Raw genomic sequence first — 12,780 nt, 5'->3', positions numbered from 1 at the left:
CGTGTCGGCGGGAGGTTCCACCAATCAGGAGCAAGCATACTTTTGGTGCACCTCCGCCTCCTCGCCCGCTCCTGACCAATCAGGAGCTGCCGTTTGCTCGCTTGTGCTGAGCGCACTCTCTTTTCTCCCATGTGTGACTTTACCCGAATCAGAGACCCCCCCCCCCCCCACTCCCACCCTCCACCCCCATTTCGTTAGTTATCTCCCGCCTTTCCTAGAGAATCATGGCGAACGAGGAAGATGAGGAGTTCATGTATTTGATTTTGTTTTTTGAAAGCATGTGTTTCCATGGCGATGGCTCCCAGGACTTTGCGAGCCTGGAATCATCTGGAGGCCTCGGTAGCGTCTTCGACTCGCAGCTGTCAATCATTCCCAGTAACAGGAGACACCCCCCCCCCCCCCCACAACCCCCCACCATTCCTTGGCCTTGACTGAATCACAAAGGCGAGGACAAAATCCATCCATTTTGGCTCCCAAAGCAAACAAAGACCATTCAAGGTCTTTTGGGGGCAACGTCAAGAGGGGCTCCTCACACTTTCTGTTTGCCACACACAACATTAATTATTATTATTTTTAACAGCGAAGGAATGTGATTCTTTCCGACGTTTTTTTTTGTACAGATGTCAAGCACACGCCGGTGGTTTTGGTCCGCGAAGGAAACGGCTTTGACTCGCCGCCCTTTTGGGCCAACTGACCCCATTCGCTCTATTTATCTTTGTCTATTTATCGTTTTGTTGATTTAATTTATTTGCCTATTTATTGACGCCAACTATACGATGTACGTGTTTATTTATGATGTCTGTGTTTTGATCTGATGGGCACTTTTAGCTGTAGAATCCCATCGTAATACCAAAGATGAACTTTGCCTCCCTGAATGTACGGCTCGAACCCCGACCCCTGACCCCTCGATTCCTAGATCCCCGCACCTCCCGTGATGTTACTTCCAGTATCTTGGCGGACCCCCCTCCCCGTTTCTTTGTGTGTGTGCTCAGCTCTTATAGGCCAAAGCTTCTTTGAATGTCGTGATATGAATAATGAATATTGATAATATTGATGATGACAATAATAGCAGGTGATGAGGTGGGGGGCCCATCTCTGGCTAGGGACCCTCCCCTCCACCTTCCATGTGCGTCTTCAAGGTCACATGCTCGTGTCCCCCGGGGGTCCTGCATGCTTGTGATCCCCCCCCCCCCCTCTTTTCACCTCACTTGTGTCCCACTCTTGTCCTCATACGCGTCCTTTTGCTGCCCACAGAAGTCTCAGTTCCAAAGGGGGTCCCTCGGGGGGCTCGGAAGATCCTTCAAAGGCTGTCATCCTTTCGGGAGGAACTTCCTGGGTGCTCTCTCTGTGGTGGCGCCAGGGAAGGTCTTTCTTTTGTTGACAGTCCAGTTGTAGGCCACATCCAGCGGATCATTTTCATTTTGTTTTTTGGACTTTCGGAAGACCAAAGTCAAGATGATTTGAAAATATCCAGAGGTTGTTTGGACAAAATTCACTTGAAAGTCATCAAATGTGCTTTTACATGCACAGCGAACCACCATTATTCACGATCAGCCCCCCCCCCCCCTCCCCCAAAGGTTTATAAAGCACTACTTTTGTCTAAATGAAGCTCCTAAACCATCTTCAACATAGTTCATTGGCACCAGGATTCCACAAGATGGCAGCAAATATTTAATTTTGGTGCTTTGGACAAAGTACAAAAAACGAACAGGTGATTTAAAAAAAAACATTTTTTAGAATAGCAGAGAGACAAAAACAAATGTGCGAATAAGCCGGCGTTCACTGTACAAATCTACAATTTATTCTGAAATATCCAGGTTTGAGGTGCCCACTTCCTGGTTCTTCTTTCTGGATCTGCAACTTCCAGGAAAAGCTTGATCTTTTTTTAAGTTCTTGAGTACTTTATAACACCGCAATACAAATTCTAAAAGTTTTGGGCCTTTTGTTCTCAACTAGGCTTTTTTATTTTTTATTTTGGGTCCTTACAGACTGAGATTGGGGTGGGGGGGAAGCAAGGTGAAGATGTTTCAAAACTCTGTCTTCAGTTTGTCTTTGGACAAAATTCAACTTGGAGCCCAAAAAAAAATCACAATTTCCTAAGATTTTTTGGTACATTTTTTTTTTTACCCGGCATCTCGGTAAATCTGGTTCTCTCACAAATATATATTTTTTCTTTTTTAATTTATTTATCTTATTTTCTACCAAGTCTCCAAGGGTTCGAGGAGATGACACTATCCTCAATGGAAAGTCATTTTGAGCATTTATTTGATATCCTTGATATCCATGTACTAGTACGCTCTTTATTTTTACTAGTAAGGCAATTCAGTGCACTGGTGGTTTACTATTAAGGTTTGATTGTATACAAGTAGGCCAAAAGTGGCACCAGTAGTAGGAAAAACCTTAATAGTGACACCCAGTTGTTCTACTCGTGCACTAATCTGGGTTAATGGTGACGACAAAGAGTGCACTAGTACATGGACCTTACCAGGGGCGCACCAAATTCACCCAGTTGGCGTAAGTGAAGGTCAAAATTGATGGTTAAAATGCATGGTGGTGGTTTTCCCAACAGAAACTATTTGCTATTTGTTAACGGAGTGGGGGACTCTGTGAGCCTTAAAAGGCTAAGAAAGAAAATAAAAAAGACAGCTGGACAAGGTTGGCCAGGTCAGCCTGGAACGGACTGGCCGGTCGGGAGTTGTCCCGAATTTCCAAATATCAAGGAAGCGGAATAAATGCTCAAAAGTCTTTCCCTACTCCTCATATGGTTGTCTTAGCTTTGCGAAAATACCAAAGATTGCGTCCGTTTCCCAGCCCGCTTGCGCGTCTCTGCGGACCAGCAGGCTTCACTGCATGCACTTGACGGAGGAGCGGGCGGGGGAGGGGGAGATTGGGAGGCCTTGAAGGAGGTCATTGACTTTTCTAGTAGACTTCAAAAGGAGTCCTTCTCTGCGGGTATTTGCTCGGGTGTACGCGCTCGGACAAACCGGCGGGCTTTGGAGAGGGCGTGGGGGGTGGGCAGCGGAGGGAGGGATTGGGGGGGGGGGGGGGTAAGATGATGATGGTGGGAGGGGCAGTTGTTTAAAGTTTAATGTGAAACAATTGTAAGCATGATCTAAGGTCGGACGGGGCGATGAACCTTTTCAAGAATAAAGGCAGTAAGGCATTCAACCCGGTGGGCTGCCGATGCACATTCGAACCCCCCGGCACCCCTTGGAGGACGCAAATAAAAAAAAAAACTCTTTCAGGGTCAAAGGAGGGAGAGCAAAAAAACTAAATAAATAACCAAAGATTGAAGACGTTAGCTGCTGCTAATGCATGGAGCACTCAGAGGATTGATGAAGCACCACAAGATGGTTCGTTAGAGAATGCTGAAGAGCAGATATTGCACCAAAATTCTTGACATTGGATTTTATTATTGTTTCCAGCTGGGTTGTTTTTGACAGACTAGTCACTTATTCAAACCAATCCAAAATTAAAATAGTCACAAAATTCAGCACATTTTGTTAGACCTGTCAAATAATTAAAAACATGCAGTAGGTAAACTACATTCAACTCAACTACATTTAAATGTCAAAAAGTAGCAGCATCATTAAAGTGCTATCAATAATAACATAAGAGAAATGTATCATGAAAGCAAATGCATGTAACATGTACAGGAGTGGCTAATGCTAAATGCTAAGTCTGGACTCACCAAGTAGGCTTTTCCAATACGACGGTTTCACTCAACGCGGTCCGGCACCGGCAGTCGGCTCTACAAAGTTAGCAAGTAGGCATTTATGTAATCAGAGTAGCGCTATTTAGGGTGAAAACAGTGTATAAACCTACCTTGAGCAGCAAATATTATTTTTTCGCAACTTCTTTGCCCTGTCAACGTCGGCATAGCCACACATCTGCACTCTGATTGGAGCGCTGAAGTCACATGACTTAGCGAACCAGCGCGCAAGTATGTCAAAGATAGATAACGAGGCAAGAGCATACACTCCCATGACAGGTTGGGTTTGGTACATGCATTACAATTCCGCCTTTGTCCCGCTATGAAAACCGGACATTTCCATATTTTTATTTTTATTTTTAAATCCCCCTGGATGCCCGCATAGGAATGTAAAAAAAAAAAAAGTGGACATGTACGGACAAAAACGGCCGTTTGGTCACCCAAACTCATCTGTCCACATTTCTCAACCTATTCAAACTATTCAATGTCAATATTTTGACTCCATTCGGGCCATCTAGAGGAACTTTCCCCAAATTCCCACATTTTTCAGTAGTCCACGTTTCCATGACAACATTCTCAAAGTAATAGAGGTATTTTACATATTTCCACATTTCCAAATAGATTACACTAATTCCAATTCAAAACTATTCATGTTACCTAAGATATCTTGAGAGATAGTTTGCATAGTCACAAAATTCCAAAAGTATTGTAAAAGTCGCCTGAAAGCTGCACGTTTTTACCATCTCCCTGCCCCCCACTGCAAACACTGGCAAACAGACCGCACAGCTGCCCTCTGCTGGTGGTTTGGATCATTACAACTCAAGAGCTTGCCATTTAAAGGGCTGGTGTATCAAACGCTCCCAATAAAACAAATTTAACAAACGATATAACACTACTTTAGCACTGACTGTTATGAAATGGACGATTTTTAAGTCTCACATTCAGAATGTTTAAATGTATGAATTTCAGTTCAGTATCAACTCTTCAGCATTCACTTGCAGTTTCTACAGAAATTGTGTTTCGATCATGACATTAACAAGACAGTATTATCGTGTTGAAGTGGAACTGAGACATTGACTATTTTGACTGTGTCCACCCCCCCCCCCCCCTCCCAAACTCCCCGTAACCACCCACTTCCTTTTGTGTACATGAAGACTTGACCATCTACCTCAATTGTGTGAGAAGAATATTCCTTAACCAAAGAATTCCATGCTGTCAGGGTGTCTGTCTGTCCGTCTCATCCGTCTCTTCTTCTACTACTTCAATGCTTTATGCCCCCCCCCCCCAAAAAAAACAAAAAAAACAAAAAACAAAGCTGGAATCAATCCGTAGCGGCGCCCGAGTGGGCCCGTGTCCAGCCAAAGCTTCCGTCCCGTCCATCCGTGTTCTGTGTGTAAATAAATTCCTTGTCAAGACCAAAAATAAAAAAAAAGGAGGTGACAATCCAAGCAAGGAGGTTCTTGCTGTAATCAACGTTGCCTGTTCCTTGTTTTCCCAAAAAGCCGGAATCGCGGGACTTTTCCTCACAAAGTCATCCCAGAATCAAACTAGGAGACAGAAGCTATTTTTCCACGTTTGTAAGAAGAAGCCAGCCTCGCTCCCTCGTTCCCAGTCCAAAGGAAAAAGCTTCACCGGGGAAAAGCGCCGCAGGGAACGCGAATATTTGACTGAGTGCGTTTTCTGGGCGCCCGGCCCGAGTCGGACGAACGTGGCGGGAATTTTTCTTTTCTTTTCTTTTTTCTTTTCTATCAGCAACTCAAGAGAATCCCTTTGAATACCTCATGTGAAACTTGTTTGTTGTGATGTTGCACTAAAAAAGTAGAAAAAATAAAAACACTCATTTGTAACCCAACACACACACTCTCTATCTCTCTACTTCTTACTTTGACCATAAAAAATATATATATCTCAGACTCACTCACACGGTTATCCAAACATAAAGATTCAAGCTGTTTATTTGTCACATTCAATCGAAGAATCATAAAACAAAAAGTAATTTTAAACATCAAAGACACCAAAATTCGGATAATTTCCTCCACTAGCATTATGCTAACACATCAGGCTAACAGATATTAGCATAGATGAAATTATTAGGCTGACATTTTGGAGCAAGTGGTGAAAAGTGATCGATTTGGGGTTGCGAGGATTTCATCCAACAATGGCGATATATTCTCTTAAAGTTAAAAGGGGACCTTCTCTGCCTCTTCTTCTTGCGCCTAATTATGCTGTATCCACCTCAGTGCTGTTCAGCACTTTGTTACTGCACTGAAGATGTGCAACTCTAAATTTGATCTTCCTGTAAAAAAAAACCCTAACTTTTTTTGTACCCTATTTTAAAACCCTAACCTTAGTTTGAAACCCTAATTTGCAATCATAACCCCAGTTTTAAACCTTACTTTGAAACCCTACTCTTAGTTTGATCCCATTGTTTGAAAGCCTAATTCGACACCTCAACCCTAATTTGTGAACCCTAATCTTAGTTTAAAACCCAATTTAAAACCCCAACCTTAGTTTGAAACCCATCATTTTAAAATGTAAATTGACTTTTTGCCTTTGCTTTAGGATGTTGTAATCATTTTTAAATCAAGCAGCATGTGAGTGTATACGAGGATTGAGAGTTGAATTTGCATTTGAGCGTACATGAAAATGAAACCATTTTGAAAGCTGTGTTGCGGTCTACATGACAGGATAGCAAGCGTAGTGGCCGATGCCGCACTGGTTGCTTTTGTCGCGAGACATCCGGATGTAGCCGCGGTCCCCGAACGAAGTACCCCAGCTGGAGGAGAGAGAAAGAGATTCTGTTACCACGTCTGACCACACGGGGGCGCTGTGATCACCTGTCTGAGTCCATCGGGGTCAAAAACAATGAAATTGGACTTGGGTAGAGTCCAGCCCTTGACATTTTGTGTGCTTAATAAAATAGCTCTGATTTTTATAACAACACAGTAAAAAATAGTAAAATAATAAAATAAAATAAATAAATAATAAAATAAAAATAATTTAATAAAATGGGGCACCAAAATATTAGTGGGCAATGCAGTGAGTATGATGTATTTAAAGGCATTGTATTTGATGAGATGGCGTCCTTAATGAAGTGCCCGACAAACAGGCCTACAAAGTGTGCTGTACCTGTTCTTGACCAGCCAGAATTTTTTTCCATTTAGAGTTCCATAGCCCACCGCTAACACGGCGTGGTTCACTTTCTGAGAGCACAACGGGTCGTCATAAACTCCTGGAAAATGCCAAAAGCTTCCATTCAGGAATATTCACATTTATTCACAGTCACAGGCAGATTTTTCTAAAGGTAGTCAAGAACTTTGTACCAATAGGCTACATTGTCATAAACTTTGTAATATGTCATAATCTTGTATTAAAAGCAACTGTGCGCACCGCTGCTGTAGAAGGCGAAGGTGCGCCTGGAGGCGTCGATGGAGACGGAGATGGGTCCGACAACGGCGAGCGTTTGCTTGAGAGCGCCCTCGTCGCCCTTGGGCAGGGCGATGTACCTGGAGCAGTTGGCGGCACGCTGGGCGGCGCTGTAGCGACACTGTCCCGACTGAAAAAAAAATCCAAACCAAAAGCTTCTTGGTCATGTCTCATCATTGTACTCACTTTATAGCAATTTAGCACTTTCGGTGCTAGATTTAGCAACTTTTCATGCTGCCCTAGCAACTGCCCCCCTAAAAAGCTCAGAGCAACAAATTGAAGTGACTTGTAAAATTTGTGTGAGAAACTTAAAGATTAATGCATCTGGATGGATAGATTTTGATTTAATGTAAAATTGTTCCTTTAAACAAAATAAAAAAACAATTGATGTCATGTTTGACTTTTTTTTAATGATAATTATTGAAAATGTAAAATGGTTTGCGAAAAGTAAATATATAATAGGATATTTTTTATTATTCATTATTATTTTTTCAGTTTAAATTTTAGAGTTTTTTTTATTTATTTAAAATCATTATTGAATTGTATTTTTTTCAATTATATTTTATTTTTGTATTTCTTGCATTAATGTTAATTCATGTTGTTTTCAATTTTATTATTAATGATTTATGTATTTATAATTCATAAACTATTTTTTATTGCATTTAAAAATGGATACAGTGTTTAATGTGCTAATATTTAATTTTATGTAAACTTTTTCATTTTAAGAAATTGATAATTTATGCCCCCTATTAAATTGATTTATTATAATTTTCCACGTCGTATAAAGCATGTTCCTTTTTATTGTATTATCTGTAATCAGTATGATTACAATTAATTTTAAATACTGTAGATTATGAGACAAATTATGTATTATTTAATTCAGTAACCAATTATTCCACATGATTTAGAAAATTTTTGTGTTATTTTTTTTTTTTTTTAACTTGTGCTCATTTATAGTTAATCATTTTTAATTAATTTAATTATATTTTCTTAACCATCCATTTAAGCAAATAAAAATGTTTTAAGTTGAAATGTGTTCAGAGCATGAAGGAGGGCTAAAACTTTTTTCTTCTTTTACGGTCTCTCGACATTGTGTATTTTCACCGACCAATAAATGTTCCTTAAACTCACCCGTCCCATGTACGGGTACGATTCTTCCGAGTCGATGCCGCCGTTGTCGATGACGTAGCGAAAGGCTGCGCTGATGAAGCCGCCGTTGCAGCCACGGTTGCCATACTTGCCCGAGCAGTCCATAAGGTTCTGGGGGCTCAGGTCCAACAGTTGGCCCGTGGTCCTGGCCAGTTGGCCCTCTAGAGCCCCTGCTGCACTAAAGGCCCAACAAGAACCGCACGAACCCTACAAACCCGAAACGAACGCCTCGTGAAGAATATTTGTCCAACTTTGGACACAATTTGCCCGTGTCGCCTCGTCACCTGCATCTTGACGCTTGTCACGTATCCGTGGTCCCTCCAGTCTACGGATTCGGGAATGTCAGCCATTTGGCTATGCGGCCAATCAGAAGACAGGTTGTGGAAGTCGGTGGGAGGAGTCAAGGTGGCGAAAGACTGACGGATCTCGTCCGATGTCTTCGAGGGGACACGCAAGAGAAACGCTTACCACAAGATGTCATCAGAATAACAGCATTGACTAAAGAGCAAAACCCTGAAAATTGTTTTTTTGCCTCACATCTGTGTTGCAACTTCAGACACATGCCAACTAGCAGTAGACTACAGTTCACAATTACTTTGTAAGCCAAAGTTCTTGAGCTGGAATAGCAGCTCACAGATGCAGAAGTCTTTGGACTCCATGCAACACAGGTTTGAAGCAGTTGTCAGAAACAAAGTTAGAGCTACGACATTTTGGTAAAGTGAGCTTAATGCTACAGTAAACAATTAAGGTCGTGGCTTGGAATTGTCGTTTTCAGGTGAATCCATGCAACACGGATGTGAAGCATTGTTATAAACAGTGCTTATATAACTTAAATTTGGTTCAGTGAGGCACAGGAAGCAAAATCTTTAAGCAGTTGTCTATGTTTGTAAAAAAGTTAAGCACATTTTGTAAAACTGTTTCATATCTGTATTGCATGCATTGCTTTCCAGACCAAGGCCATTGGACTACACCATTATATTGCATTCCACAATTCCTCTGAACATGCAACAAGATGTGAAGTAGATCTAAAAAAAAAAAAAAAAAAAAACAAGGCTCAACTGCTTCACATCTGTGTTGCATGGAATCCAGCAACTTCTACCACCAGTGAACCACCATTACAGCCCAGCACCGTTGGGCTACTTAATTGTATTCCCTTTACATAATTCCTCGGATACTGCGGTTTTGACTCCATGCAACACAGATGTGAAGCAGATGTCATAACCAGTGCTTATGTAACTAAAATTTGCTTTCAGTGACTCACAGGGAAGCAAAATCTTCAAGCAGTTTTCGGTTAGCATTTGAAAAACTACTTCACATCTGTATTGCATGAACTGCTTTCTAGGCCAGGGCCTTTGGACTACATGATTGTATTGTACTCCACGATTTCCCCTGAACAGATTGGTCTGACTCAATGCAACACAGATGTGAAGCAGTACCTCCAAAAACGGGGCTCAACTGCTTCACATCTGTGTTGCATGGAGTCATTTTTATAATGCTCTTGCAGTCCAGGACATTGGACAAATCTCTGAAGTAGTATAGGCACTGTTGCTGAAAACTGCTTCATACCTGTGTTTCATGGAGTCCCCTGGAAACTGTTTTTCCAGCTGAAGGAACTACACGGTTATACTATATTTGGTAATTCCCTTGATAGTTTGGCTTTGACTATGCAACATAGATGTGAAGCAGTGTTGGTACGGTGCAATCAGTTGAAGTCTCACCAGATCTCCCAGGACGTTCATGCTGAGCTGGTAGCTGTGGAGGCCCATGGATGCTTCCAAGTTGTGCAGTGTGATGAACATCAGGTTATTTTCCCACAATCCTCGGCGGTGAAGCTCCTCCACCTGAAAGGCCGCAAGATAAAAGAAGTGTTAAGAGTAGACGCAAGGTGGTCACCGAAAAAGAAAGCATGGCTAACCTGGCTGCGGTACAACTTCCCATGCGTTTTCCTCCACAGCATCCAGTGTTCATCCAAATTGATGTCCAACATGGCCGCCGCCAGTACCGCGTGCAGTGAGACGAGCAGCAGGCTCGTTAAGATCATGCCTGCTAAGATTCAACGTCATTCATAAAAAAGCGCCGATCTCCTGCATGGCGAGTCATGTTCAACGGAATGTGTTGGAGCTGCTTCAGTTGGCCGGGAGTCAGCTGCGTTCCCTCCAACAACAGCACCCTCCTCTAAGTGTTCACTTACTTTCTTCAACTATGTTGTTGTTTAAAAACAAAGACAAGTAGACAAAAGTCTACAACTTATCACGATATACTTTTTTTTTTGATTGTGTCTCATGAATGTGTAGTTTGGATTCTCACCTTTTAATCAGAAACTGAATGAAAACATGAATTCCAATTTTCATCAACAGCTCCAACTTGAAGACTTTTTAGTTAAAAAGATAATCCTGACGCATTAAATGTGCATCAGGATTGTTCAAGTGGCTGTTAAATGTCACCACGATGACAAAATGAAAGTAAACTTGCTTCATTTCCTGAACGCGACACGTGAGCAACGATGTGACAAAACCGTTGCATTATAAAATGTATTTTATTCGTTTTTAATCTGGTAACTTGCTTAAAACATGAATTAATGCAGCTACTAAAGAACTAGAAACTATAGCAGACACAAAACTTACATTAAGATCATTAAGGACCACAAGAACAAATCCACCCTTAGTGCTATAACATTTACAAATAATAATACAAATAATAATGCTAAGTTTGTTAAACTTGGTGAAACTTGCCTGAGTGAACCATCGCAGAGGCTGCCGAGGTACTTTCCTGACTGAGGAAGTTGAAGATTTGAACTTCTTCAAATTGAAGTTCTTCTTTGACCAACGGAATAAATTCAGCTACAAATATTTTTTAAAACAATTTCAACACGCCACCACTCAAATCCATCAAAACGCGCAACACGTACAGAAAGTGCAAAATAAACATTTCAAGATGTTCTAAAGCAGTGGTCCCCAACCACCGGGCTGTGGGTCATTTGGTACCGGGAAAAAAAATTGCATTATTTTTTATTTTTTTTTCGAAAATGATGTTTTATTTTGAAAAGTGGCCGGATTCTGTCTGTTACATCCGTCTCACTTGACGCACTTCAAGGCCGCTACACCACACGTCACATGATACGTCACGCTAAATTTAATTCCAAGCTAGCAAAATGAGCAAAAAAGAAACTTCTTTAAAAAGTTTCTTTGCTAAGGGAAAGCTGCCTTTAACAGGCAGTATCAAGAATTGTATTTAAAATATGGATTTATCGCCATGGGCGATTCCCACGCACCAAGCCCGCTGTGGTAATATGCGGTGACCGCCGACCGGCTTTCTAATGAGGCGCTGAAGCCTTCAAAACCGAGATCGCCACAACAGCACTGAAAACCCTGTTGCCATTTCCGACATCTTATCTGTGTGAAGCTGGGTTTTCTGCAGCGACGGCAACCAAAACCAAATTACGGACCAGACTGGACCTAAGTAGCACACACGCGACACCGTTAATAAAGTTGCACATGACTACACAAGTAGATTTACGTTCATTATTATTATAGAGAAAATACCAAAGTTTTTTCTTGTCATTTTATTTTGTTTTTATCAGCTAAACCTTTAGATTGGGCCGTGAAAATATTGTCAGACATTAAACCGGTCCGTGGTACACAAAAAGTTGGGGACCACTGTTCTAAAGGTCATTTCCCGTTTTTTTAATGGAGTCGAAAAGACGATCAACAGCAGCCTCCAGTGGCCCAGATGTGTACTACACCCTCTCAAGTAACAACATGTGACGTCAAAAAAATGCCTTTCAGAACTTTATTTAATTTAATTTCATACAAAACTACATTTTAACACATTAACAACAATACGATCACAAGAAAAGTGCTGAACTGTACGGAGTCCCAGACATAACAAAAGGGAAAAATAATAAAATTGTGGCCACAGGCAGGTTCATATATGTAATTATTATTGAGTTAATATAGAAAATTATTATGAATTATTTAATTATTATTTTGACCCAGGTCAAAAAATGATCCACAACATACTGTGTATGTAAAATACATGAATAAATGTGCTTCATTTGCTTACCCAATGTTAATATTAGTCATTTGCATTTTATGCAAACATTATACTGTATCTACGTCATGGACACAAATTAGTATTTTGTGATATCCATATTGTAGCCACAATGAGATTATTATGTCACACCTGGTTTCCATAGAACTGCGTCGTCCAGCGACGCCACATATGTGCGCGCTTTCAAGTCAAAAACATTTCAGCTAACAACTAACAGCCACAAAGACATGAAAACAGGAGATTGGTTGCCATGGAGACGGCCAAACCTCTTGGATGGACTCGAGGGATGAGAAGCAGACGAGGAAGACGGGGGGGGGGGGGGGGGGGTGGGGGGGCACGGCGCTCACACGATGGGGTAGCTGGCCAGGTTGGCGATGCCGCACAGGTTGCCGCGGTTACGCGCCATCTTGACGTAACCTTTGTTGCCCCACCCCGCGCTCCAG

General features: G+C 41.6%; 2 protein-coding genes and 1 long non-coding RNA gene across 7 annotated transcripts in view; all 3 read right to left on the bottom strand.

Annotated features, from left to right (window-relative positions):
* LOC144057583 (uncharacterized) overlaps positions 1-3,894 on the bottom strand; it is a 50,124-nt gene extending 46,230 nt beyond the window's left edge. Inside the window, exons 1-2 of the long non-coding RNA XR_013295290.1 lie at positions 3,826-3,894; positions 3,692-3,751 (exon numbers count right to left, since the gene is read on the bottom strand). This is a non-coding gene — a long non-coding RNA (uncharacterized LOC144057583). The remainder of the gene's footprint in view (positions 1-3,691; positions 3,752-3,825) is intronic.
* A 1,755-nt stretch (positions 3,895-5,649) lies between these two features.
* On the bottom strand, positions 5,650-11,251 carry ctss2.1 (cathepsin S, ortholog2, tandem duplicate 1). Of its 3 annotated transcripts, none has more exons than XM_077576295.1 (8): positions 11,020-11,251; positions 10,203-10,333; positions 10,006-10,128; positions 8,572-8,724; positions 8,270-8,494; positions 7,103-7,268; positions 6,842-6,944; positions 5,650-6,488 (listed from the first exon to the last, which is right to left on the bottom strand). In XM_077576295.1, the coding sequence occupies exons 1-8, from the start codon at positions 11,030-11,032 to the stop codon at positions 6,389-6,391; spliced, it is 1,014 nt and encodes a 337-aa protein (XP_077432421.1). In that variant the 5' UTR covers positions 11,033-11,251; the 3' UTR covers positions 5,650-6,388. The 3 variants fall into 3 exon arrangements, with proteins under 3 accessions (XP_077432421.1, XP_077432422.1, XP_077432423.1); XM_077576296.1 differs by having other exon boundaries at positions 10,203-10,330; XM_077576297.1 differs by lacking the exon at positions 11,020-11,251 and adding an exon at positions 10,595-10,995.
* An 811-nt stretch (positions 11,252-12,062) lies between these two features.
* The window catches only part of ctsk (cathepsin K), an 83,201-nt gene continuing 82,483 nt past the window's right edge, over positions 12,063-12,780 (bottom strand). For all 3 annotated transcript variants that reach the window (XM_077576958.1, XM_077576962.1, XM_077576961.1), the window contains exon 12: positions 12,063-12,780. In XM_077576958.1, coding sequence (XP_077433084.1) covers positions 12,681-12,780 — 100 coding nt within the window. In that variant the 3' untranslated portion in view covers positions 12,063-12,680.

Source organism: Vanacampus margaritifer, chromosome 9, assembly GCF_051991255.1.
Source record: "Vanacampus margaritifer isolate UIUO_Vmar chromosome 9, RoL_Vmar_1.0, whole genome shotgun sequence".
NCBI classification, from domain to species: Eukaryota; Metazoa; Chordata; class Actinopteri; order Syngnathiformes; family Syngnathidae; genus Vanacampus; species Vanacampus margaritifer.
Note: the sequence above shows the minus strand (reverse complement) of the source record. Positions and strands in the feature narration are given on the sequence as shown.

Bases quoted from the DNA above. Each gene is read 5' to 3' on its own strand.
- ctss2.1 (XM_077576295.1), bottom strand. The intron at 8,495-8,571 runs GTGACGAGGCGA...TCGGGTTTGTAG, and splicing joins TGACAAGCGTCAAGATGCAG to GGTTCGTGCGGTTCTTGTTG. The intron at 7,269-8,269 runs GTGAGTTTAAGG...TTTTTTTTTCAG, and splicing joins CGTACCCGTACATGGGACGG to TCGGGACAGTGTCGCTACAG.